The sequence below is a fragment of the Cyrtonyx montezumae genome, unplaced genomic scaffold (genome assembly GCF_038088225.1).
Source record: "Cyrtonyx montezumae isolate F1298 unplaced genomic scaffold, pur_monq_1.0 scaffold_20, whole genome shotgun sequence".
Taxonomy (NCBI): domain Eukaryota; kingdom Metazoa; phylum Chordata; class Aves; order Galliformes; family Odontophoridae; genus Cyrtonyx; species Cyrtonyx montezumae.
Genome location: NW_027071937.1, coordinates 9,607,424 through 9,631,944, shown reverse-complemented (window position 1 = coordinate 9,631,944; position 24,521 = coordinate 9,607,424). Strand labels below are relative to the sequence as shown.

Below are 24,521 nucleotides of genomic sequence, written 5' to 3'. Positions count from 1 at the left end.
GCAGCAGCAGCCTCTCTCCTGTCCTCCAGGGCAAAGGAGCAGTGCCACAGCTGGAGAAGATCCGGGCAGAGATGAAGGCTCAGCTCTCCCAGCTCACTACTCCCACAGCTCCTGGGGCAGCAAGAAGGAAGAGGAAAAGCACGAAGAGGAAAGGAAGCAAGCTGCAAGGAGCCAGCGCAGCCAGCAGTCAGTCCGGAGTTACACGTGGCCACCACAGAACAACTCCAGAGGGACACGCTGGCCCCGATGGAGGGACGTGACAGCAGGCCCTTCTCCACGAAACAGAGACCTTCTCTGGGGTACAGGTGCAGGGCACCCGCTGCCCAGAAGGGAGCAGTGCAAGCAGTCCAGAAACAGAAAGGGCGACAGCAAGCTTCCCTCAGGGACTGCTCCAGCCCCAGCACCGAAGGCTCTTCTGGAAGATGAGGGCTAGGCCTGGGGAGCTCTGGGACAGTGGGGGACCTACCAGGTGACGCTGGAGAGCAGGACACGGTAGGGCTGGGGCATGCTGGGGTGCCCAGTGCTGCAGCCAACCTATGACACCACAGGAGCATGAATGCGTGCCTCAGGCCTGCTGCCAGCACTACCACAGTCCTCCCACCACTGCCAGAGCCTGCGACTCCAGCTACACAGCCCCCTACCGCACACAACCCCAGGCATCAGGAGACAGGCATTTCTATCTTCCACCACAGGAAGCCCTGCTGCCGCCCTGTATGTCTCAGACAGACAGCACTGCCAGCCCAACCTGCCCTGAGCACGCCTGACCAAAAACGCAGCCACAGGGACACAGGACTCCCCCTGCCACCTCACTGCAGCCAGCAGTGGCAGAAGTCCCGCAGCATCCCAGCCCCTGCCAACAGCCAAGCACCGCAGCCTCCCAGCTCTGGGGCACCACATGGCACCTTGATGCTCCTTGTGCCAGCCCTGCTCCCAGGAACACCTCCTCAGGGAACGCAGAGGGCTGAGCACACACCCGCCCGCAGTGCTGGGGCTGAAGCCCTGCTTCCCTACAGGCCTCGTGCTGAAGCTGCTGGGCTAGCTGTGCTTGCGGCTCCTGGGAGCATGGATGTTCAGACATTCAAGTCCCTGTACCACACAGCCTGCCAACATCCACCCCAGCGTCTCTTCTGGAAATGTCTCTCTGACACCAGGGAAGAGGGGTCCCATCAGACACCTTGTTTCCATTCAGCACAGAGAATGTCCCTTTTTGGGAAGGGCCAGGTCCAGGCTTCTTCCCCACCCCCTTCTGCCCCTTCTTGCTCTGAGGCCTGCCTGCAGGGCAGTGCTCCAGGGGCTGTCTCCGTGCTCCCTGCTCTGTGCTGTGAGGATTAGAGGCCCGAGAGGTCAACGATGGCTTTAATGAAGATGGCATCATCACGGACGTAGGAGTTCTTAGCTTCCATCATGGAGACAGGGCAGAACAGTGGGCAGCCACTGGCAATGTTCATTTCCGTGACTGGGCGCTGGAAGGAGGAGGAGGTCACGTCGGGTCGGAACGCATCGATGATGTGCTCCCGGTTGTTCTGATCCAAGAGCATCAGGGTTACCTGTGGGAAGCGTGAGAACACACAAGAGCAGCTAAAGGAAAAGGACAGAGAAACCCATCTCAGTGATCTGCTCACCAGGGCTGTGAAACACACTCATACAAACGTAACACTGCACGTCTACATGTCAGAGAGGCACCTGCAGCACAGAATGTCAGCCCTCGTCGCTGGAAACCCGAGTGGCAGAGCAGGGCCATTCTGAGCAATCCTACAGCAGCAGGCACAGAGCTCCTGCCTCCCACACGGAGCTCCCATCCCAGGGTAGAGGCGGCACGCTCCACATGGGCACACCCTGGCTCAGTGTCAGGTGTTTTGGCAAAGCCCAAAAGCCGAAACCTGAGCGGGTGATGCTGTGCAAGCACCAGCTGCAGGCAGCGCAGCACACAGAGCTCAGCCCCATGTCAGCAGCAGGGCTCTGCTCACCCTCCAGCACGCTGTCCTGCAGCCCACGCTGTTCCCCACTCTGCCCACAGGATGGGATGCTTGCAGCACAACAGATTCCCCGGAGCAGCTGCCAGCTGCAGGCTGTGCTGAGGGCTCCAACCCAAACCCACCTTCTGGTTGAAGGGCCAGCGCAGGAGTGCGTCGTTGGGTCCTTTCATCACCACAAAGAACAGGGACAGGTGTGTCCCGCGCCCGGAGCCATCCCCATTCAGGTAAACGCGCAGACACATCTTGTAGCCATACTTGCTTGTGTAGAAAGCTGTTAACAAACAGTGTTGGGCACTACACACCTTGCAACTTCACAGCAACTGTGAAGCCTGGCACCAAGCTTCCCCTGAAGACTCTACAGTTGGGACCCCAGAAGAAACCAGACTGGGGTTTTACAGGGCCCAGTGGGGGGGTAGGGGCACACCAACACAGAACGCCCCTTGTTTCACAGCACCCCAGAGCTGCAGGGAGGGGTGCAGCCCCACAGGGCTGTGCCCAACACACAGCAGCCTAGCAGCTGCCTCCTGGCAAAGCAACTGAGCGGTAACTGCACTCCCTTCTACATGCTTTACAATGGATTTTATCTGCTATTTCTTTGCTTCTATGTTTTAATGCAAACCCAACAATTGTACCTGTTTTCCCTTCACAGCCCACACCTCTCTGCTCCCAGCTGTCTCCTTCCCAATCTGAATGATACCCATCTGCCCATTTTGCTTGGTAAGAGGGAAAACCACCTCCATAAGGAGCTTTTTCTAAACTGAACACATTTGCTTGTCAGCCTAGTTCCTCAGCTGAGGCAGCACAGGGAATGGTACCTTCTCATCTAAGCAGCACTGTCAACTACTGCAGGGAGGGAGGAAAGGCGTGCAGCCCTATTCTTGCAAGACGGAAAGGAAAAAACAGCCCTGACCTTTCCGTAGACATCCTGCTGTGCTAAGCAGATGCAACCTTCCCTTCCCCCCAGCTGCCTGCTCATGCCCCTCCAGGAGCTGACTTGCTCACGACCTCAGACAGAAGTCTGGGCCCCCAGTGAGGGCACTGCAGTATGTGTGCCTTTAGGGCACATGGAGCTGCTGGGGCCAGGAGCTGCCACCTCACTCAGGGCTCTAACCCCAAACTGCAGGCTCAGGAGGTGCTGAGGTCAAGAAGCTCCTGAGCACTGGGCAGGAAATAGGGTGCAGGGGTTTAAAGTCCTATCTCTGAGTCAAAACTGATCTGAACCTGATTTAGTTTCTCTGAGAAGGAAGGAAGTGCTGCCTTTCTACAACAGGACAGAGACCAGGGGTTTTCCACAGCTGTCACTGACTTTTAGAATGAAATGCTAATTGCATGCACAGTTTCAATAGCAGTTTAAGTTCCCCTCAAGAAGGGGGAATCCTTTTTGCCTTCAGGTTTTCATAAGCAAAAGGACTCCAGGCAGCCTTCACCAAGGAAACAGTTAAAAATAGTTTTAGAAGTGCTACTGCTTTTATCTCCTGGCCCAGCAACGATCTGGTTAGTCACTGCACCAGGAAGCAGCGCAGAATCTACGCCCCCCAGCTCACACACAGCTCTGGCCAGTTTCAGAAAGTATCATAAATGGCTATTCCTGAGCTGCATTTGCCCCCGTGAGAAATTAGAATGTTTTCTACAAAGCAGAAAGCACCTCCTTCAGCAGAGCACTTCCATTCAGCTTTATATGAAAACAAAACAAACCAGAAGATGGTTCAGATTCCCCTGAGAAAGAAGGAAAGCCAGAAGCAAAGTAGAGTAGCCATGCATTCTACTTGCTAAGGTCATGGTTACAAACCCCACACCCAGATGAGGCACAAAATGGCTTTTTCTCTTCTGGGGCTATAACCTGGAGAGAAGATGGCAGGAGAGCGGCCCGTGATTGCCTCCTGGCGCTTCCTGGCAAATTCTGTTATCTTCCAGATGAAAACACCATCGTAGGTGGAAGCTTCCATGTTGCGGATCTTCTCCTCCATCTCAGCCATGGCCAGGTCTTTGAGCCCAATGCTCCTTTCCAGCTGCAGAACCTGCAGACAGTGCAGCCTGGTCAAACATGCACTGCAGTGCAGCCCCACAACACTCCACGGGTCTGCCCTGCAGCAACAGGCATTCCTCACAGGCTGCAAAGGGCTGGGGGCAGAAACGCAGCAGTGTAATCCACTGCAACCTCCTTTGGAACCCCACTGTTCTGCAGAACACACACTAATACAATAGCATCTGAGCTGGAAACTTCCCTGCCATGAATGGAAAAACTCTTCATGAGCACTTGCATTGTGTTGCAGAACAAGGGGCGAGGTTGGGGTGGGGGGAAAAAGAAAGTAACCTTTGTGACAAAAGTAGACTGGGAAACAGAGACCCATACACAGCCAACCAAGTTCACTTCTGTGATGTGTCAGGGTTATATCTGCATTGGCAGATCCCGTGCTGATAAAGCATGGAAACTACAAACTGCAGAATTTCCAGGCCCCAGGATGCGAGGGCTCCGTGCTGGAATACAGAGCTGGGAGAGCTCCTTCCTCCAGGCTGTGCCCCCACCATCACACATCCTACAACGTGGTCAGGAACTCGAAGAGATTCAGTGGAATGCCAGCTCCTCCCCCTCCATCTGCAGGACTTTACACCTAAGAACACCTCACTGTGTGCATCACTTAATTAAATGCTTTAAATCAATTTAATTCTTGTCTTTTCCAGGGAAGCTTTCAAGGTTGGGCACAGTCACATATGGTATCCCAGTGCAGCGTTCGGATTTATGGAGATACAGGAGTGGATACAGGTGGAGTCCTGCTAACAATATGGAAACGAAGCTGACAAAAGGCTCTGCCCAGAGCGTGGGGAAGCCCACGCCAGGCAATACACACCTTGTTACTGAGGGTCTCGATTTGTTCCTGGTCTAGTCGATGCTGCCGACTGTATGCTTCAGCTGTCAGAGACACCCTTTCTACCTCTCTGTTGAGCACGCAGACAATGTTCTCAAAGGTCACAGTTTTTTTCTCCAAGGCATCACACCTTCCCAAGAGCTCCAGGGACTTGAAGAGCTCTGACTCTGGGCACAGGGAGTTTGCTGCCAGCAGTGGGGAGCTGCTCTGTGATGAGGGAAGGGCAGGAAGGTGCTTCAGGTCTCTGGATCCACTCTTGAGGCTAAGCACAAAACTCAGCAGCATGTATAGATGCTCTGCCAGACACTTGCTTTCGTGTTCTGGTAGCTTTTCATTTTCCACCTACATGAAGAGAAATATATCCCATTCAGCAAGCTCAAGCTGTCACCATCCACAGAAAAACGTCCTCCTCTTGAGGCCACAATGTTAGCTTCAAATTATAAGGAGGAAAAAATCGAAGAAAAACAGTTTAAAAAACGTGGATTTTGTTGGTGTTTTTGTTTCATTACAGAAAAGTTGCAATCATATACATTGACAGATGCTTAATGTTCCCTCAGCTGCACACACTGTTGTACTCTGCCCTCCTCCAGTCCTTTTCAGAAGGGCTCTGTCAGACTGACTTGACATCACCGATGGACAAAGCTTCACATAATCCCCCCGAGAAGGCATTTACACTAACATCATCAGTAAGAGCTGAGAAACCACATCACAGGGAGAAATACTGCCTGGCCCAAGCTTTAGCAGTGGAACAAGCCACGGGATGCCCAGGTCTGTGCTGACAGAAGTCAGCACTGTAATCACCCAGACCCTGAGAGCACTCAGTGCACGTCTCAAAATGTCCTTCTGCATTGCTCAATCTCAGGTACCCAAAATCTGGACAGTAGATAATGTCAAGTGTCATTTGCAAAGGGTCTAAAACACAACTCTGCTCAAATAGCTGAGCATGAGCTCCTGCAGCAGGTCAGACTACAGCTATCTGCAGGGCATAGCTAACACTGGAACTGAAAACAAGCCCCTGTGATGGACAAGAGCAGATAACCCTTACCATCTCAGCACAGCCAACAACCTCAAATCTGCAAGGCACTTTACATTTGCCACAATTCTTCACGTGGTCCTGGAACTAGAAAAGAAAAGAAGATACTGTTAAATGGGTCTTATGTCACCCAGGTAACTCCCTCTCCAGCTCACTGGGGTCTGGGAACTTGAAGACTAATTGAAGAACAACCTCATATCATTGGTAACTGCTGGCAGCCTCCTCACAGCTGGCAGCTGCCCTGAAGCATGGAGGCCAAGGCTGAGTCTCTGCAGAGAAGTGCCAACAGCCCACCATCCTCCGAGGTGACTCGCTTGGATTCCCACAAAGTGTATGATCAATGCTAAGAAGTGCTGGCACGCTGCCATCTTGTGCTTGCCATTCCTCCTGCCGTCAGGTATCAGTGGCCCATTGTGAACAGCACATTTAACACCCACATCTGCTGCAACAGATGTCAGAATGGTTTTTAAACCACTTTTGAAAAGCTTCTAGGTGCAGCCAGCGCACTGTGCCCCACGTTACTCAGCCCCACGCTGTGGGGCTGGGAACAGTGCCTGCAGCTCACAAATTTGGGGAGAGATCCAAGAGGGAGTGAACACTTCAACGGACACAGCACGCAGTGGAAGCCCAGCAGTGTGAGCCCACTCCCTGCGGGGCTCCAGCACGCCCATACCCAAAGCTCTCTTACACTCTGTTCTGAAGAGCTCTTTACTCATCTTTTTGACGAGGAAACATCCTTGTCTCTGGCTTCCTACCACTACATTCAGCCTCATGGAGAAGTCATATGTGCACACTGGCCTGCTGCCTCATCGCTTCCCCACTCTGCTCCCAGATGGTCTCAGCTCCACCCCAGCTCTGCTGCCCCCAGCAGCCACGAACCTTCTCTCTGGGGATCTTCTTCTTCCCACAGCCATCACAAGTCAATGGAAATTTTGGGCAGACTTCATCGTGAGCCTGTAAAAGAATGGAGACTTTGGTGTGCTCAGAACTCTTTGTGCTGCCTCATTTCTGTGACCTCCAGGCTGCCAGCTCTTTGGGGGCATATGCAGCCTTCCCAGCCTCAGCCTCGATATGAAGAGTTGCTATAACATTTTGAAAGAAAAAAATTAATAATCAAATTACTGCTTTGATGAGTAACCAACAGGAAGCTCCAGGCATGGCTTTGCCAGGAAAAGGCACGTTTGGGCAGCATCTCAGCAAGGTCACAGGTGTAATTTTTTGGGATCAGTTCAACAGAAAACCATTTTTCAGCCAGAAAGGGAAACCATTTAAAACCATCCCATGTATCCCACATTGTGACAAGGATTGCAGCACTCTGCCTGTGGCACACACCGCTCAGAAGGGACTGCTGCAGCACTGCTGTTCTCTGTGCTGCTTCCACACAGCTCAAACCCATCTCCTCATGCACAAACCTGCTGAAACAAGTGATATTTGGCTTTTGTGATGAGGGATCCAGAAATCACCTCTTGCTTTTATGTCCGAGGTTACGTGAGCTTTGATGCACCACTGCAAATTCCATTAACAGGCAGAGCAAAACTGAGACTAGAAGAGAAGCATGTTTAACTGCACCCTTCTGGCAGTAACAGAAAATGAAGAATGAAATATTTATAAAGCAGCTATCTGAAACCAGATGCCTTGAAAACATGCCCACATTCTGTATTAAAACAAGTCACCACCTCAGGGAGGGGGGACATGCACAAAGCTGTTCTCTTACCACATCAGAAAATGGAAAGCAAAACCCACGAGTGGCTCAGGTTTGGCGTGCTGGGAACTCTCTCCTTTTCATACTCACGATGAGCAGGCAGAGCCAAAGGCTCACAGTGCCTGCAGGGCCTAAGCAGATGTCTCCTGGTCCCCGTGGCACAGCTGCCGCACTGGGTGGGCAGAGGAAGGTGGAGGCGGCCTGCAGAGGCACTGACCCCTCTCCTCCAGCCGCTCCTGCTCTCTGGTTCTACAGCACCAGACAACACCTTCTCCACGACCCACAGAGCACTGGCACAGCAACAGAGCTTTTGTTCAGCTCCAACTGAAGCAGGAGTCACTGCAGATACAGTCACTTAGAAGAGGATTTTGCACTTTTCCTGCACAAGCTGCCATGTGTGAATTCACCACCGCGTCGGCAGCAGCCTCCCACCTCTCAGCACTCCTGTCTGTGCTGGCATCTCCCCACACACACAGCCCTGAGATGGGTGCTGAGCTCATAGCAGGAGTGCTACAAAACAGTCCTGCATGGCTCCAAGTGCCCCTCAGCAACGTGAGCTCTGACCAGCACAGACCCAAACCTCCTGGTTTACAGGACATTTTTTTGTATCAACAGTGTGAGGCTCCTCCAGAACCCCTACTTCTCCCCCTGCCCACTCTGTGTGGGTGCTGCATCACACAGGAATGCTGTCAGCTGAAACCCACCCTGCCCAGCAGCTGGGGCAGGCACACAAGCCTGATCTGCAGCAATCCACCACGCAGGAATGAGGCAACTGTCCTCCTGACACAGCTCTCCCAAACCCACAGCTGCACAGATAGGCAGCTCTGACTGCCTGGCACCAGCTACAAGCAGCTTGGGAAAAGCCATCACTGCTGCTGTGCCAGGTAAGAGCAGGTCGCTCTCCCGCTGTGAATTTGTTTCAAGTTAGAGGGGGTAGGAAAGAGGAGACAGCAATGAAGGAATGAGAGCAGAGCTGGAAGAGAACAGCCCAAGTCAGACCTTCCTCTGCTACCTCTGAACCGCCTGCTCGCCCAGCAGTGGCTCAGCTGCTGCAGCCCTCAGCATCCCACGGCCACGGGAGAAAAACAAATGTGGGCAGAGCTCAGCTTCCACAGCAACACCTCCTCCTTCCCACTCAGCAACACCAAAGCCATTGGCTGATCTCACAGGCTGATGGCCCTCCCTGAAAACAAAGTGTTCTGAGCAGCACTGTTGCACAGCACATCGGCTGCACCCCACGACGACTGGCAATTCTGCAGGAACTGAGTGGTGGGAAACTGGGCCTCCAGCTGACACTGTGGGCCACAACAGCCCCGTGCTCATGGGCACAGCAGGACGGGCTGCAGCAGAGGCACCCAGCACTCCTCCCCTCACCTCCAGGTCCCGTAGCAGCATGCCTGCAGTGCGCAGGATGAAACTCTCGTACCTTAATATCAGGGAAGTAGAAAAGTGATTTGCAGTATTTGCAGCTGAGGGTTCTCTCAGGGCACTCCCGCTCAGAGTGGCGCTCCTTCTCATTCAGAGGGATCACACCTCTACATGCCTGGCACTGAATCAGCAGGAACGGGCAGTTCCCCTCATGGCAGCTCTGTGACAGGGAGAGCAGCACAGTTCAGTACAGCTGGACAGAAAAGCAGACACACACAGGCAGAGAAGCTGGGCTTAGCAACAGCAGCTGATCTCTGGAGCTGGAATGATCGTCTACTAAGGAATGCCAGCAAGAGCTGCTCTGCTGGGCCTTTGAAAATGAGACAAAAGGGAACACTGCAGTTTAATCCGACTGCTGCTCCAGGTATCAAAAGCTCTTCTGAAGTTGACTTGAACTGTTGCTGAAAGTCACCATTCCCACACTGTGGTGGTGGAACAGGATGTGTGCTTGCCCCCAGCTGCCCTGCTCTGAACCTGGGATAAATGCACATCTGTTCTATGGAGGTTTCTCAACTGCGCTGGGAAATCCATCAGCATGACACAACGCTGGGAACAAAGCAGTGCTCTCTGCAAGGCTCCTGTCATCTGCACCGGCTGGCTGCTACTGCACACAGCGCAGGCTGGGCTGCATCCTGCACTGCTCTGCAGAGCATCCCATGGGCACAGGTTGCTCTGGGAAAGTGCTTTGAGCATGGAAACAACAAGCACAGGCATGCACAGAGCTGAAGGGCTTGGCAGTGGGGAGGGAGCAGATAAGAGGAAGGAAAAAGCAGAGGAGAAACAGCTGGAAGGGCACCAGTACACAGAGCATGGCAAGAGCTGTGGCACTACCAGCCCAGACAATGCAGCATGGCTAATTCAGCCTCAAAAAGTGCTGAACCCACAGCTGATGTGCAGATCAGCTGCCACACACAGCTCTGTCAGGCATGCCCTAGACCTCTGCTGAAGAACTTTTGCTTTCAGCATTCTATGGTTCTATTAATCAGCTTTTAGGATTGATGAGATGGACGTTTGATTTGGTATCCAGAGATAGAAAGAATTCAAGGCAGTGTTTTTGGCAGTGAAGCAGCTCATAAAGGTGGTAGTGGGGTCTGGGGAAGGACAGTGCCATGAGAAACACTGAAAGCAGCAGCAGTGCTTCTACCACTTCCTGGGGTAGACTCTGCCTTTCCTACTGCTTTGAGCAACACAAGTGCTGTGGGGCATCCAAGGATGCTTCCCCTAAATTCTTGTCTTGCAATCCCCACCAGCCCAGAGGATGGATTTTGCCAGGAAGACTCAGGTCTCAGCTGAAGCAGCCTGAGCTCCCTGCTTAGATGGAGCTCAGCCAAGCAGCTCTGTCCTCACAAACAGCTAAACCCGCTTGCCAAGGAAATTCAACATAAGAAGGGAAGTTCAGAGGAACTGGGAACAGTGATAATGCCACAGGTTCAGCCCCCAGTTACCAGGCAGCCACTGGGCAAAGCTCTGAGAGGTGCCACCCACATCAACCAAGGTCACGACATCAGAACACGCTGCCACCAGGCACACTGTCCTGCTAGCAATGCCAGGCACCATCCAGGTTCCAGCACATCTGAACTCACCACTGCTGTGTAGTCCTGACAGCCAAACACTGCCAGGCACCGACAGCAGGAAACCCTGCTCTGCTCACACATACGAACACCACCGACCCTGCCAAGCAGCCTCCAGGACTCCGCTGCTCCACAGAGCTCTCCCATCCTCTGAGCAGGCACATCCAGCCCACAGTCCAGCTTTGTTGCTATCCTTTTTAAGTTTTAATGACAAATATATTAAAAATTAAGATGTTTTGTTACTAATACACGTTACCTATATTATGTACTTTACAAGGGCTGCTCTGAAAGTACTGCCTCCTGTTTCATGATGTTGGCCCACAACACAAGAAACAGATGTTGGTGGGATGGCAGCAGAGGCAGAACCTTCACACCGATATCTTGTGGTGCGTTGCTGCTGTGTGACAGATGGCAGCAGAAGGGCAGTCTGACAGAACAGTGCATGACATGGGAGTGTATATGGAGCACATATGTGGAATTTAATTCTCTCACACAGAAAAACACCAATGAATGCTATTCACTGATGGTTGTAAATACTGATGGAAAACAATGAGAGGATGTGAAAACAGCAAGGGGTGGGTGGTACGTTTCAGAAGCAGTGGTGACAGTGGTCTTCTTGGCTGGTGCAAGTTTGTTTATTGCTGATAAAAATGCAGAAAGCTAAGGGCAGTGACTATGTTGAAAAATAGCATTTTGTAGCTGAGAATTAGCTCCATCAAACAGCATCACTGTGCTCATTGTATTTGTTGCAGTTTCCATGAAAACCCAAAGGAGGCATTACTTTCAGAGCAACTTTCTTATGTGCTGCCCAAGACAACCTCTCTTTGCTCAGCACAGTCCAAGCACTTCAACAGGTTGGACACCCAACCTGCTGGAGAACCCTGAGCAGCATCTCCAGCAGCACACACAAGTGGATCTCTCACACCAACACGAGCAGCCCCAGGCCAAAACCCCAGCCAAGCACACAACAAAGGCAGTGCTGAGGCAGGGGACTGGCAGGGAAGGCAGGCTGCCGTGCCCTCAGCTGAGGCCATGCCCAGCACAAGGGTGGCTACAGCACGAGCCCAAGAACTGCATGGGCACCTTGTGGACAGGGAGAGATGAGAAGGGCAGCTTTCACAAAATGGAAAAGGCAAGCCCAATTGCTTCACTTTGTCCAAAGAGCTGATAGCATCTCTTTATCTTTTAAAAAAGGGTGTGTGTGACTGGGGCCCTGGCACTCGCCTGATCTCTGGAATCTGAGGAATTCCTAGCTGGCAGTGAAGTGCTGCCCCAAAATGCCAACAGCTGCGTACAAACAGAGGCTTCCCAGGGTTTTCACACAGGCTTTAATGGGACATATGATTCCCTCCCAGCTTCAAAGTCAGCCAGGTGCAGCTCTTGATTTTCAAAGGCTCCAGCTAAGTTTGGGAAGGAGGTATGCCACCACAATGAGGCTGAGCAGCTCTCAGCAGTGCACTGTGAGCACACAGCAGCTGGTGGGGCTTTTCAGTCCCCTCCCAAGTGCTCAGTGCTCCCCACACTCACCTCCCACCACACAGCCCAGACAGAGCTGCCAGCTACTACTGCTCCCCATGGGCAGGCATTGGTCATGGGCTTCAGCTCCCCCTGAGCTCCTTCCTGCTGCAACAGGAAGACCCTCTGGTCACCTCTGTGTGCATTTAATGCAGGGTACTGCAGCACATGGGTCCTCCTGGGAAGAAGCAATCTGGTCCTCATCATCCAGCAGCGAATGGCACTGAACACCATGTTGCAACCTGAAGCCAAAATCTTCAAATTCCTGATCCTGTAAGGAACTCTAGTTGCAGTATAGTCATCAAGTGCTCTTGCAACAACACTTAAACAGCTGCATCTATGTTGGTGATACAACTATAAAATATCTAACAGCACATTTCAGAGGCAACAGGAACCAGGTGAATATTTCCAAGACCAGCAGCTCTACTCCAAACCGCAGCCTGAGGCTGAAAGCTACCACCAAGAGCTACCAGTGCACCCTCAGGGACACAGCTGTGGCCATCCAGCTGTGAAACACCACTCAGAGTGCTCCTCCCCACATTTCTGGGAAGGAGCAGCTTTTCCTACACAAATGGCAGTGGGGGTCCTTCACCACTTCCAAAGTTGCTGCAGAGCCCAGGGCAGGAAGGATCATACAGAACCAGAGTGCCCTCTGTGACTTGGATTAGGACAGGTTATTACCACACGTGACAGCCACACTTTATCCACATTAGCTGAACTCATGTTTTGCTAGCACTCCCTCACCAATAATACAAAAAAAAAAACCAAAAACAAAAAACAGTTTAAATACTGCCATCACAATTAAGCTTCCCCTTTGCACAGAACTTCTTGGGCTGACCCAGCATAGATATCTGCATTGCTCCCCCATGCTCCTGGACATCACAGGACATGCTTTCTATCTTTCATTTTGCTCTCAGGGGACAGTTTTAGTTTCTCTGAACCTGCTCAGATTTTCTGCCTGCACCTAAAGGCTCCTGCCAACAGCTTGCGTTCCTGCATGTACATTCAGACCGATTATCAGGAAACCTAGATCTGAAAAGAGTGCAGATTAAAAGGAAAACCCCCACCAGCCTCACCACGAAACACTATCTGAATGCCACTAAATATTTACAACTGCATCCAACAGTCAGAAAAAAAACATTTATAAACCCAGACATGTTCTAAGTGCTTACATGTTTCATATGCTTTGCACAACTTTAAGCAGAATTGCAAGTCATGTCTGAGCAGATTTCACTCTTTCAGTTCTGTATGTCCCTGTGGGATCTGAATTTCTGGGGCCCTGAACAGAAAGCAAAACTGAGATTAACTTTGTCCTTTTTTTTTTTTTTTGAAGACTTTTCAGCTGCAGAATATCTTTTTTCTTGCTCATACCCTGATAATGTTAGCAAACCAAAAGTGACAGTATCTCTTGATTTGTAAGTGGAGAGCAGCCAAATCAGACTCACAGTACCAACACTGCGCAAGTCTTAAATGAGCAAACAATGAACTAGCTCGGAGGGACTTTCCATGTCCTGTTGGAAATAGCACAGCAAGGGACTTTCCATCGTGGGAGCACTGCGCTGCTGCAGGACACTACACACACTGCATCACGACCTGCAGCAGAGGGCAAACTGCAAAGCCAAGCTGCACCACCACCACCGAGCTACGAGCCTGCCCATGGGGCACAGCTGGACAGCCACACACATGCACAGGGCACCGGGTTAACACTCAGCACACCTCTCCTTCCCCCACGTGGGCCCTCAGCTCCACGCATCACCTCCCAGCACCTCATCACTACAGGCACTCTGGAAGCTGTGCACAAGAACCCAAAGCACCACAACATGCATGCAAGGGAAGGGAGACCTGCTGCCCCAAGTGGCTTCTCAGGCACACCGAGCTGCTTCCAGCCACACTGAGAGGACCTTTGGCATGTGACAATTTGTGCTGAGCCCTGCAGGAGCTATCCTCCAGGACTTCTTTAATCCAGGAGAAAGAGCTCAGAAGAGCGCCTCAGCCACAGCATCCTGACACAGGCACGGTAAGCTGCTGACAAACCTCATTTGCTTTAGTCTGACAGAGATAAGCTTGCTCACTACAGCTGGCATTCAGAACACTGCAGCAGACACGAGACCTCTGTGCCACAAGAAACAGGTCACCGGCAGTAATTACAGCATAGGACAAGGCCACCACACACCAGCACAACAGCTTGGATCGGGAATCTCAGGAGAACACTGCACTCTGTAATGCAGCTCCTTGGTGGCCTCTGCTGTGTCAGCATTAAGCTTTTAACTTCAGATTTATTCAGGCACATGCATTCACACCACATGCTAGAGATCTAAGAAGAGTTTCAAAGCAGGAGGAGCATTTAGCATCCTATACCCACTTATCTTTCATACTGTGCCAGTGCAAAGAAGCCGAAAGCTCCAGGCAGGAGGACAGGGAAGCACAGCAGCAGCACAGCTGTGGGCAGGAGCTCAGCAGTGACCCACAGTCGCACTGTTTCTTCCCACCATCCTGCAGTGGCATTGCCAAGAGAATCCACACTGAGCTGAAACTTCTTCCTGATACACATCTCAGCCCAGTGAACAACTGGGCAACAGCCTTTATCTAGGGCTAGTGTTGGGGGAAAAAAGAAAGTTTATTCCTCTTATTTTGGGCCCCTTGGGTAATGGTTCAGCCATTCCATTAGGGATGACAAAAGATTCTTCAGGAGCAGCAGAACTTCACAGGTGAGTAAATGTTGCTCCCAACAGACAACACATTTTATCAATGCTTTCTGCACAGCCGAGCTGACTTGCAGGAAGGCGCAGTGAAGTAAGAGGCTCACTGCAGTCTCCAGAACACCTAATGTGAGGCACAATAGCTGTACACATGCTAAAGTCCCAAGGCCTGGATTAAAGAGTGGGAAGGGCAGATGAAAACCTTTCCAAAGACGAGCAGAAAACATCCTGGTGGCACAGTGCTGTGTGCTGAGCCAGCAAACGACCCAAGCCACCTGCCCTCCTTCTGCAGACGCTGTTTGGCCCTGCAGCTGGCTGGAAACAGGACTGGATGGCCAGGCAACTTGCTCCAAACTCACAGGTCAGAAATAGACTGCAAGTTCACACAGTATAGCAAACTCAGCAACAGTCTCACTGTAAGGCACAGCTCCTTGACAGTTCCCTCATCTCTTAGGGCAGAAAGCAACCAGAAGTTCATAAGTTCATAAGGTTGGAAAAGACCTATAAGATCATCTAGTCCAACCATCCTCCTATCACTATCTCTACCCAACTACTAAATTAAATCCTTTAGCACCTCATCTAAACGCTTCTTGAACAGCGCCAGGGATGGTGCCTCAACCACCTCCCTAGGCAGGCCATTCCAGTGCCTGACCACTCTTTCAGAAAAGAAATGCTTCCTCAGGTCTAATCTAAATCTTCCCCGGCGCAACTTGTGGCCATTCCCTCTCGTCCTGTCGTTATTTATCAGGGAGAAGAGGCCCACCCCCTCCTCACCACAACCCCCCTTCAGGAAGTGGTAGAGTGCAATAAGGTCTCCTCTGAGCCTCCTCTTCTCCAGACTAAACAATCCCAGCTCCCTCAGCCGCTCCTCATAAGACTTGTGCTCCAGGCCCCTCACCAGTTTTGTTGCCCTTCTCTGAACACGCTCCAGGGCCTCAATGTCCTTCTTGTAGTGAGGGGCCCAAAACTGAACACAGTACTCGAGGTGCGGCCGTACCAGAGCTGAGTACAGGGGGATGATCACCTCCCTGCTCCTGCTGGCTACACTATTTCTAATACAGGCCAGAATGCCGTTGGCCTTCTTGGCCACCTGGGCACACTGCCGGCTCATGTTGAGCCGAGCATCAACCAACACCCCCAGGTCCTTTTCCTCTCTCCATTCTTCAAGCCATTCTGCCCCAAGCCTATAGCATTGCATGGGGTTATTGTGGCCAAAGTGCAGGACCCGGCACTTGGTCTCATTGAACCTCATCCCATTGAGCTCAGCCCAGCTGTTCAGCCTATCCAAATAGAAGTGTTCAGTGCCTGGGATCATATGCAAACCTGAAATACTTCCAGTTTAGCCCATGCTGTCAGTGGGATTCACAAACCTGGACATCTCTGTAGCTCCTGGAGGGCCTTGCTTACAGCGAAGCAGAGGTGAAAGCTCCCACCATCACTGCCAGCTTTAGTACAAAGCAACCCCCCCTCAAACCTCTCCTACAAGCACACAGAGGAAAGAAAAAGCACACAGATATCAAAGGCCTTTCTTTGAGATTTACCTCATATTCCTTAATAGTCCCCTTCCATGTGCAGCCCTCATTAATACAGACAGCGGGCAGACTTTCCACCTCCCGACGAGCTGCATTGTCTGGGAAAGCCTACAATGGGAAAGGTAAATGAACCACAGAAATCACAGAGGGGGTGCAAACATGGCCCAGCCATTAACCACTCTTTAACAAAAACATAGAACAAATTAAAAAAGGACTCCTCCCCAAGCCAGTTGCCAAATCCTCAGAGGCGTGCTAATGACAAACAAATCTTTATTATAGTACTTAAGTAGGTCACTGCTATATTCCCATGATCTGGATTTTAAAAGCTGGGGAGTTCACCTTGTTAACTGTAATTCACACTGCCCAGATCATTCCTAAAGAACACGTGGATCCCCAAAGACCTGTGTTCTAAAGGAGAACTACAAGTAGTATTAACTTGGAAGGGGACTTTTTTTCTTTTTGATGAATTTTTACTTACAGAGCTGGTTTCCAAAATAGAAACTCCTTCTTCATATATTCCTTCCTGAATACAGCTTGCACACTTTTGAGGTCCAGAACTAGCAAACAGGAAAACAATAATCAAACACACTATGAAAAGTGTTCGATTTATGATATAATTGATTTCTAACAACTTAATACAATGAAGGGATTTCCTTATCCTTTAAGCAAGATGACAAGCCTTTGCTCAGGTGTAGTTTGGATACCCATTTCCAACACTAGGGGCTTTTTATTCACCTCGTGATTCACTGTTCTACTCAGCTTCATTCAAAGGTGACGGTGAGAGAGCAGACAAGTGAGGCTCCCTGAGCCACGTGCCTTGTGCTCTGGCACAAGACACAAACCATCACTTCCAGGAGCAAGCTCCTCCAGCAGCAATGCTGCAGACTGAAGGTGGTCAGTGACCGACCTGGACTGCCAGCAGAGCTTGCAGAAGTAATGCAGGAAATATTGGAAAAGCAAACTCTGAGGGAACGCGCAGAGGAGTGAAGGCATGTCAGAGATCACACATCCCTGAAACCAAACCTCAGAGGTTACACACCGCTCCTTCCACGAGGAGGCACTATCACGGTGCTCCAGCTCCTTCTTCTCTTCCGCTCACTTCTAAGCCTTTTATTTTAAGGGTGAAGACATAAAAGTTACCTTATGATCTTCTTCAAGCAATAAGAGCAGTAGCGATGTCCACATTGCGCCTGGAACGGCCGCCTCAGGATGTTCCTGCAGTCCGAGCAGAGGTACTTCACCTCCAGCTTAGTTCCCAGGATCTCCTTTGCGAAGCCAGGCTGGTTCAGGTCCAGAGAACCGGGCGGAGTAGAATTTGCTGCTGCCATGGGAACAAAAAATTCCGCCTGTACACCCAGAGCCTGGAAATAAAAATACGTTCCCTGTTTGGTTACACCTGGAGGACGGCAACGCCTCTCTGACTGTCACAGGACACCGGAGCCCGGACAACACCGGCAAACGCGACTCGAGGCACAGGACCGGACCAGCCCGGCTCAGCGCGCGCAGCCCCGGCCTGGGCCGGGAGCCCCGCGCCGCCCGGCAGCTCCAGGGCACGACCCGAACGCGCCGGCCCGGCCCCGCGGCCCGGCCACTCGAGGACGGAAGCGATCTCGGAGATAGCCAGGCCGGGCGGAGGGCGGTCCCACGGGGCAGAGCCTGTCGCGGCCCGCCCTGCCGGAGCCCCGCGGCCCGCCCCGACTGCCCGCCGCTCCCCCCACAGGCGGCCCCGGCAGCGGCGCCGCACTCACCGGCCCCGTCCGTCCGCACCCCGCACCGGAAGCGCGCGCAGTCCCCGCCCGCCGGACACGTGGAGGACGCCCCGCCCACCACAGCGCCACCGCCCGGCAACGGCCCCGCCCGTGGCGGCTGAGGCGGGACGGCACGGCCACACCTGCCACGGCCACACCTGCCGCTCCTCCCACGCCGACCCCCTCCCCTCTCTTCCCCGGTCACCGCCACGCGCCGTCCCTGCTGCGCGTAACCCCCTACGGTCATCCGTGCAGTCATGCGCCCCCCACAGTGCCACCTCCCCACTGTGACCCTGCCCTGGCCCCATCCACACCTGCACCCCACGGCACAGATCCTCGGCTCTGTCCTCAGGGACCGGGCGGCACCGGACCCAGGACAGCGGCAGCCAGCACCGCCCCAGAACCCCCACGCCGGACCCTCCTGGGTCAGCCGACATCTTGCACCCGCCCCACTGCCCGGCCCCAACCTGCCCCCTCACCCCAGCTCTGGGCTCCCCAGGCAAGGCTCAGCCCCTACCTGCATGCACAGTGCCATGGCTGCTGCTCACCGACAGAGCGCAGCGGCAGCCGGAGGCCGGGCGGGTTTCCGTGTGACAGGAGGTGATGGGGAAACACAAGCACCCACCACGTGGTGGTGAGGTCACACCGAGGTACTTTCTGCAGGGGAACTCTGTGCTGCTCAAGATCACACAGCAGCAGCCACCACAGCCGAGCACAGCCCTGCAGCCCACTCCCCACAGTGCACTGACCACAAGCAGCAGGTGTCCATCCTGCAGCCTGCAGGCAGCTGAGGCCGATCTGAGGAGCTGGGAGCATCAGGGCTCTGCTGCCACGAGGTGCACACAGGACATGAGCTCTAGTTCTCATGCTGAGGGGAATTCGCTCAGGGTGGGGAAATCCTGCTTGGCTGCAGCCAGGAAGGACAGCTTGATGATGCCCAACCCATGCCCCCAGCACCTGTGTGCAGTTCTGGTGTGTGCTGGGTGAGACAGGAGCTGCAGGGCCATGTGGATGGTTCTGGGGATCTGACAGATGTCCGGGTACCAGTCACCAAACCACAGCCTGCCTGGCTCCATGCACAGCTGGTGCCACTACCGCCCACAGACACCAGTGGGTGGGCGCTGGTCATAATGGGAAGAAAGAGGAGACCCAGGCACTGAGGATAAAGGCTTCCAGGGGAGCAGGAGCCCCTTTGCAGGGCCAAGGCCACCTCTTTCACCCAAATGCACCCACGGGTGTCCCACAGCTGAGCAGTGGGAAGACACAACATTACACAAAGGCAAGGAGGGCTACAGAAGCAGCCACCAGACTGAGAGGGACAGCAGCCATCGGGACACAGTACGGCTCTCAGTGAGAGTGGGGACGGGGTTGGCTGCACCAGGGGGTGCCCCATAGAGAGGGCAAAGCCCAGAGAAGCATGAATTAGGCAGAAAGCTCACTGCTCAGCCCGCCCCAATGAGACGGGCCCTGGGCCTCACCTGGCACAAACTTGGAGAGCTGCTCCGGGATAGGCACTGCCGCGCATCCCCACCGCCTCCACGCCTATTGCAACGCTTCTTTTCCTGCTGTACATTTCTGGGAAAGCAAGGGTGCAAACCCCCACGTTGCTACAGTTCTTCACGGGTTTATGTAATTCAGTGAAGAAAACCCCTTCTCCATTTCCTCAGCAAAACGTGACGGACGAAGCACCGAGGGCAGGAGCCGCTCGCAGATAGCACTGTCCAGCGACACCACCCGAGCCGCTGCTGAGCCGGGGCGGGGAGCGCTGCCAGCACTGCCCGCTCCTGCTCGCTGCCCCACGGTCGGCCGTGCTCTCGGACCTCACCCTCCCTCGGGCTGTTAGGTCCGAGTTCCGGACAGAGCCCCGCCGGGAACCCCGCGCTGACGGTAACAGCCCCAACCCGACCCACGCCCTTTCCTTCAGAAGTGACGGAGCGGCGGTCCGGGTTTTCCCGGCCGTGCCCGGAGCCCTTCGGGTGGTTCGGACTCAGAGCTCAGGGATTTCTCTGCGTCTCAGCTGACGGACCGAGAGCGCTGCTATAGCTTTCCCTCATCCAGAGCACTGCCCGGGGCGCGGCGCTCGGCGGTACCACGGCTGCCGGGCTCCCGGGAGAGCACAGAAGCGGACGGGATAGAGCGGAACCCAACGCCGCCGCTAGTGGGCGCCCGCCGCAGCGCCTCAACGTGCCAGCGGTGTGCCTTTGCGCATGCGCGACCCGACTGACAACAGCGTTCCGTCCAACTGGGCGCGGTTATTGGTCAGCGTTCCTGACAGCCCCCGTGGCTTCGACCAATCACTTCTTGGCAAGGAGCTATTGGCACTTAGAGCAGCCTATCAGAGCGCAAAGACATGTGCGCCCCCGCCTCCAGCCCGCCGTGCACACTAGCCAATGAGAGCCGGCAGGAGGTTGATTGTCAGTGCATTGTACCTATGAAGAGGAAGGGCGTCACATCTGCCAAGGACTTCCTCGATCTGCCAAACTCCAGCGAGGAGCCCCCCCAAGTCCCGCCCCCCGCTCCGGAGAGGTCGTCTTCTCTTTGACGGGCATGAGCGCGGACCTATCGACAAGCGAGGCGGCCGGGGGGTGGGCGGCAGGACCCGTCCTGCGCCTAATCAGCGAGCGGCGTTGCCAGGGCGGCGGGCGCGGCACAGCAGCGGGGGGTGGGGCGAGTGGTGGCGGTGTCATGGCGGAGAGCGACTGGGACACGGTGACGGTGCTGCGCAAGAAGGGCCCCAGCGCGGCCCAGGCCAAGTCCAAGCAGGTCAGCGGGGCGGCGGCGAGGGCGGTTCGGCCGGGGCTGCGGCGCGGAAGGAACGGCAGCTGACGCGCGGGGGGTTGCCGCGGCTCGGCTGATGCAAGGGCCGGGGCGGGGCCAGGCCAGGCCTCGGCTGCCCGCGGGGTGGCTGCCGCCCGGCCCCGAATGAGCGCGGCCGTTCGCTCCCGCAGGCGGTGCTGGCAGCGCAGCGGCGGGGCGAGGACGTGGAGACCTCCAAGAAGTGTGAGTATGGAGCGGCCCGCGGGTCCTGGATCCCGGAGATGGGCGCTCGGCGGCTCCGGAGCTCCCGGGGCTGTCCCTTCGGTTGATCACACGCGGTTAAGAAGTTCCGTCGCTGCTCCGCCTCCCTGTGGGGCAGCTTTTTAAAACCTCCCATTTCTCGGCTGATGCGAATTCTGAAGCTCTTCCCCACAGGGCGAGAGGCTGCGGTGGTGTAAAGCACAGCTGGGCCCTGGGCAAGGACGGCCCCAGCAGCTCTATGAAGACACTGAGTTCCAGAGATTAATGTTAGAGAAGGGTTCAAACTGACTGAAAGATTCTCGCTAAGAAGAAACAGAGCAAATAGTGTATTTCTGAACCTCTGACTTTCAGCAAAGCTGTGCAGTGTCGCAGCTTACTTCTCAGTAGCATCAGAAACTGAAAGCAGCCTTGTAACTAAGCAAACAAGGCCCAAATTCAAATATTAAATGCCTCTATGCTGTAGCAAAAACATGCATGTATGGAATGAAATTGGCATGTTAATCCACAAGTAATAGCAAAAAAAAAAAAAAGCGTGTATGGAGTGATGTTTGAATGTGCAGTAAGGAAAAGGGAGGGCCTCGAATGACGGTGTTAAATGCTGATGTATGAGCAGGATTGAGATAACATGCTCCCTGACCTTCAGCAGGCGGGATGTGGTTGAAGTCATTGCTGATGTTGGCATGAATTCTTGAAGGCTCCTGGGGATCCTAGGCAGCTGAGTGTTCAGAAGAACTGCTTTGATACTGGTGCAGCTCTGAGCCTTGTTCCGTTTGTTCTTGTGATCTTTTTGTTCTTGCTTTGAATGACAGGGGCAGCAGGCCAAAACAAACAACACTTCATCACAAAGAACACAGCCAAGCTCGACCGAGAGACAGAAGAGCTACACCATGACAGAGTTCCCCTGGAGGTGGGCAAAGTAATCCAACAGGGTCGGCAGAGCAAGGGCATGACACAGAAGGACCTGGCCACGGTAAGTATTGCCCAGTGCCCTCTGGCCTCTGCTCTCACTGGAGGTGAATACAGGCACCTTGAGGCAACTAAAGTTAGACTTTTCTCCTGTTTACATATGGTTATTCTGAACAAGAAGTTTAGTGAATGTAACATCTCTGATGCCTGATCTCCAAAACAATAGTTGTGTAGACTTAGGGGATTATTCCTACAACCTTTGAACATCTGTTCAGAGCCCAGGCAGTGTCATTGCTGATGAGCTGGAGGCTTCCCCCTGCTCTTCTTCCCATTGGCTCAACTTTGATGATGGGGATTTTTTTTGTACTCTCTGTGCCTGACACTGTGTTTGGAAGCTCATTGCTTTATTAACCAGCTTTACTACTTGGTGGTTTTCCTCTGGGGATGCTAAGAGAAATCTGTCCAAGATGTGTCACTGTGACACCTGAATTGTGGAGGGAGGTGATAGACTGACCACACTACAGGCCTAGAAGTAGGCTCCTTGTCCTCTGATCCTAATCGAATTATCCTGTGGCATAATTAGAGATTGTTACTTATCTGTGTGAGTACTGGAAATTTGGTTCTTTGTGTTTATTTTGTATGGAGTGAATGTTTGAGGCGTATCATCTCTTTATAGAAAATCAATGAAAAACCACAAGTCATTGCTGATTACGAATCAGGAAGAGCAATCCCCAATAACCAAGTTATGGGCAAGATTGAAAGAGCCATTGGTAAGTCAAGAAAGTAGACTTCAGAAACAGTGTTTTCAGTGTCTAAGCAATGGTTTTAAATGATTTATACTTCCGTGTCAGCACCTGTCCCTGACTATAGGTTATTAAGGCCATGGTGTCATTAAGCTGTGTGCTGATAAGAAGAGCTTGTATCTATTGACTGAAACAAGAATGCAGAGCTCTTGTTCTTCTTTGCTCTCCATTTTTATGTGTGGGTATGTGCCCTGGAAATGTTGTATGTGGCCCCTCTAAAATCATGATATGCTGTGATGCCTGAAGGTCTGATGTGAACTCAGAAAAGTAACTTGCATCCTCTAGTGTTGATGTGGCTCTCCTGCTCCTGTTCAGATACCATTTTTTAGAAACACAGTCAATGCACAAGCAAATTGGAGCCTTTCTTCTAATTTGTGCTGCTCCTATGAACTGAAGTGTGATTACTCCTAAATCTGGTTTTCCCTGCCTTCTTTTCTGGACACTCATTTATAGCAAAAATTTTAAAGCTGTGAATGATTGAGTGCACAACAGCTTATGGTTGTCTCCTTTGTCATACTCCAGGCCTTAAACTGCGTGGGAAGGATATTGGAAAACCACTTGAGACTGGCCCCAAAGGGAAATGACAACAAAGCCTCGAAATCAGTTTGTTCAGACTGATGTCGTCTGGCTGGTTCTCCTAAACCACCGGAATCTCTCTTGATATTGCCAAGCTGAACAAGAGGGTTTCAGACTTGCTTTGTGGGGGGAAATCTGCAGAATCTGTACCTGCTATAAAAAGGCAACCTTAAAGAAGCAATTGTCCTGATTTTTTTCCTTCCTCCTTTCCAGAGATTGATGAACTAAACCTCCCACACAGGAAAAAAAAAATACTGCATCTAATTTGCCAGAAAACATGTGTGTCTTGGTGTTTAGAAACAGCTAATGTTAAGACACTTGGGGTCGTTTGAAATGTTATAATTTGATTGGAGCAATTTTGGGGTGGGATATATTAGAAATGATTTGGGAGAGTTGGGGTTTGATCTGCGTCTGCATTTGAAGTGATGACTCAGTCACTGCATTGCAAGGACATTTTTGTTTGTTCCTTCCAGTGTGTTTTAAAACAAGAGATCTATAATAAAGTTTGATACCCTTCAGTTGCATAGGGTGGTTGCTTCATGTTAACAGCTGGTTGTAAATGTCTGTGGTTGGATGTTGCTGGTGCTGTTAGCACCTTCACTCCTCTGGGAGTGTTGTGGGTCTACCTGAAGCATGTAGGGTAACAGCTGCTGTTGTCACAGCATCTTTGCTGCTTTGCTTCTTCCCCTGCCTATTAGGACTGCAGCTTTGGCTTACAGCCCAGAGATGAAATCAATATTCTGTTTTTATCTTTTGTGGAGGTGAGTAGAGTCTCTGTCACTGTACAAATCAAGGCTGATGCAAACACAATTAGGTGTTTATGTGGAGCCAGAGCCCTCCTTATGTCCTCGTTAACCTTCCTGTTGCCCACTGCCAGGGTGGGGAGCAGTGGTGGAGCTTTAATACCTGTGCTTGATGTGACTGTGTGGCATATCATAAGTGGAACAGAGCTGAAGGGAGAGTTGTCTGAAGCAAAACAAGAGGAAAAGCAGGCTTCTGCTGCAAACCACAACAGTGGCATGCTGTGTTCTCTTCAGCCAAGTATCAGAGCAGGCTTGTTAGTGAGCCATTTGCCTCCACAGAGGGTGAACAGGTTTGTGTGCTGTTGTGGTTACATGGCAGGCTTGCCAAGGGCCATGGTATGAAA

General features: G+C 52.6%; 3 protein-coding genes across 5 annotated transcripts in view; 2 read left to right on the top strand and 1 right to left on the bottom strand.

The window, feature by feature from the left end:
- Window positions 1–24,521, top strand: part of PAXX (PAXX non-homologous end joining factor) — a 291,630-nt gene that overhangs the window by 115,661 nt on the left and 151,448 nt on the right. The gene's annotated exons all lie outside the window — the stretch shown is intronic.
- Window positions 1,090–19,744, bottom strand: TRAF2 (TNF receptor associated factor 2). Of its 3 annotated transcripts, none has more exons than XM_065737740.1 (11): window positions 19,550–19,744; window positions 17,464–17,684; window positions 16,802–16,880; window positions 16,333–16,431; window positions 9,005–9,166; window positions 6,756–6,830; window positions 5,889–5,963; window positions 4,826–5,185; window positions 3,817–3,994; window positions 2,099–2,247; window positions 1,090–1,547 (listed from the first exon to the last, which is right to left on the bottom strand). In XM_065737740.1, exons 2-11 carry the CDS (start codon window positions 17,649–17,651, stop codon window positions 1,329–1,331), a joined length of 1,584 nt encoding a protein of 527 aa, XP_065593812.1. In that variant the 5' UTR covers window positions 17,652–17,684; window positions 19,550–19,744; the 3' UTR covers window positions 1,090–1,328. The 3 variants fall into 3 exon arrangements, with proteins under 3 accessions (XP_065593812.1, XP_065593811.1, XP_065593813.1); XM_065737739.1 differs by lacking the exon at window positions 19,550–19,744 and adding an exon at window positions 18,072–18,127; XM_065737741.1 differs by lacking the exon at window positions 9,005–9,166 and having other exon boundaries at window positions 19,550–19,658.
- Window positions 20,726–23,898, top strand: EDF1 (endothelial differentiation related factor 1). Its single transcript, XM_065737752.1, has 5 exons — window positions 20,726–20,834; window positions 21,020–21,071; window positions 21,899–22,059; window positions 22,672–22,765; window positions 23,321–23,898. Exons 1-5 carry the CDS (start codon window positions 20,757–20,759, stop codon window positions 23,380–23,382), a joined length of 447 nt encoding a protein of 148 aa, XP_065593824.1. The 5' UTR covers window positions 20,726–20,756; the 3' UTR covers window positions 23,383–23,898.

Excerpts from the sequence above, each read along its gene's own strand:
- TRAF2 (XM_065737740.1), bottom strand. The coding sequence starts at position 17,651 with ATGGCAGCAGCAAATTCTACTCCGCCCGGTTCTCTGGACCTGAACCAG. Across the intron at positions 5,186-5,888 it reads TTGTTGGCTGTGCTGAGATG|GTGGAAAATGAAAAGCTACC; the intron begins GTAAGGGTTATC and ends CTCTTCATGTAG. Across the intron at positions 1,548-2,098 it reads GCTGGCCCTTCAACCAGAAG|GTAACCCTGATGCTCTTGGA; the intron begins GTGGGTTTGGGT and ends CGCTTCCCACAG.
- EDF1 (XM_065737752.1), top strand. The coding sequence starts at position 20,757 with ATGGCGGAGAGCGACTGGGACACGGTGACGGTGCTGCGCAAGAAGGGC. Across the intron at positions 20,835-21,019 it reads CCCAGGCCAAGTCCAAGCAG|GCGGTGCTGGCAGCGCAGCG; the intron begins GTCAGCGGGGCG and ends TCGCTCCCGCAG. Across the intron at positions 22,766-23,320 it reads CAAGATTGAAAGAGCCATTG|GCCTTAAACTGCGTGGGAAG; the intron begins GTAAGTCAAGAA and ends GTCATACTCCAG.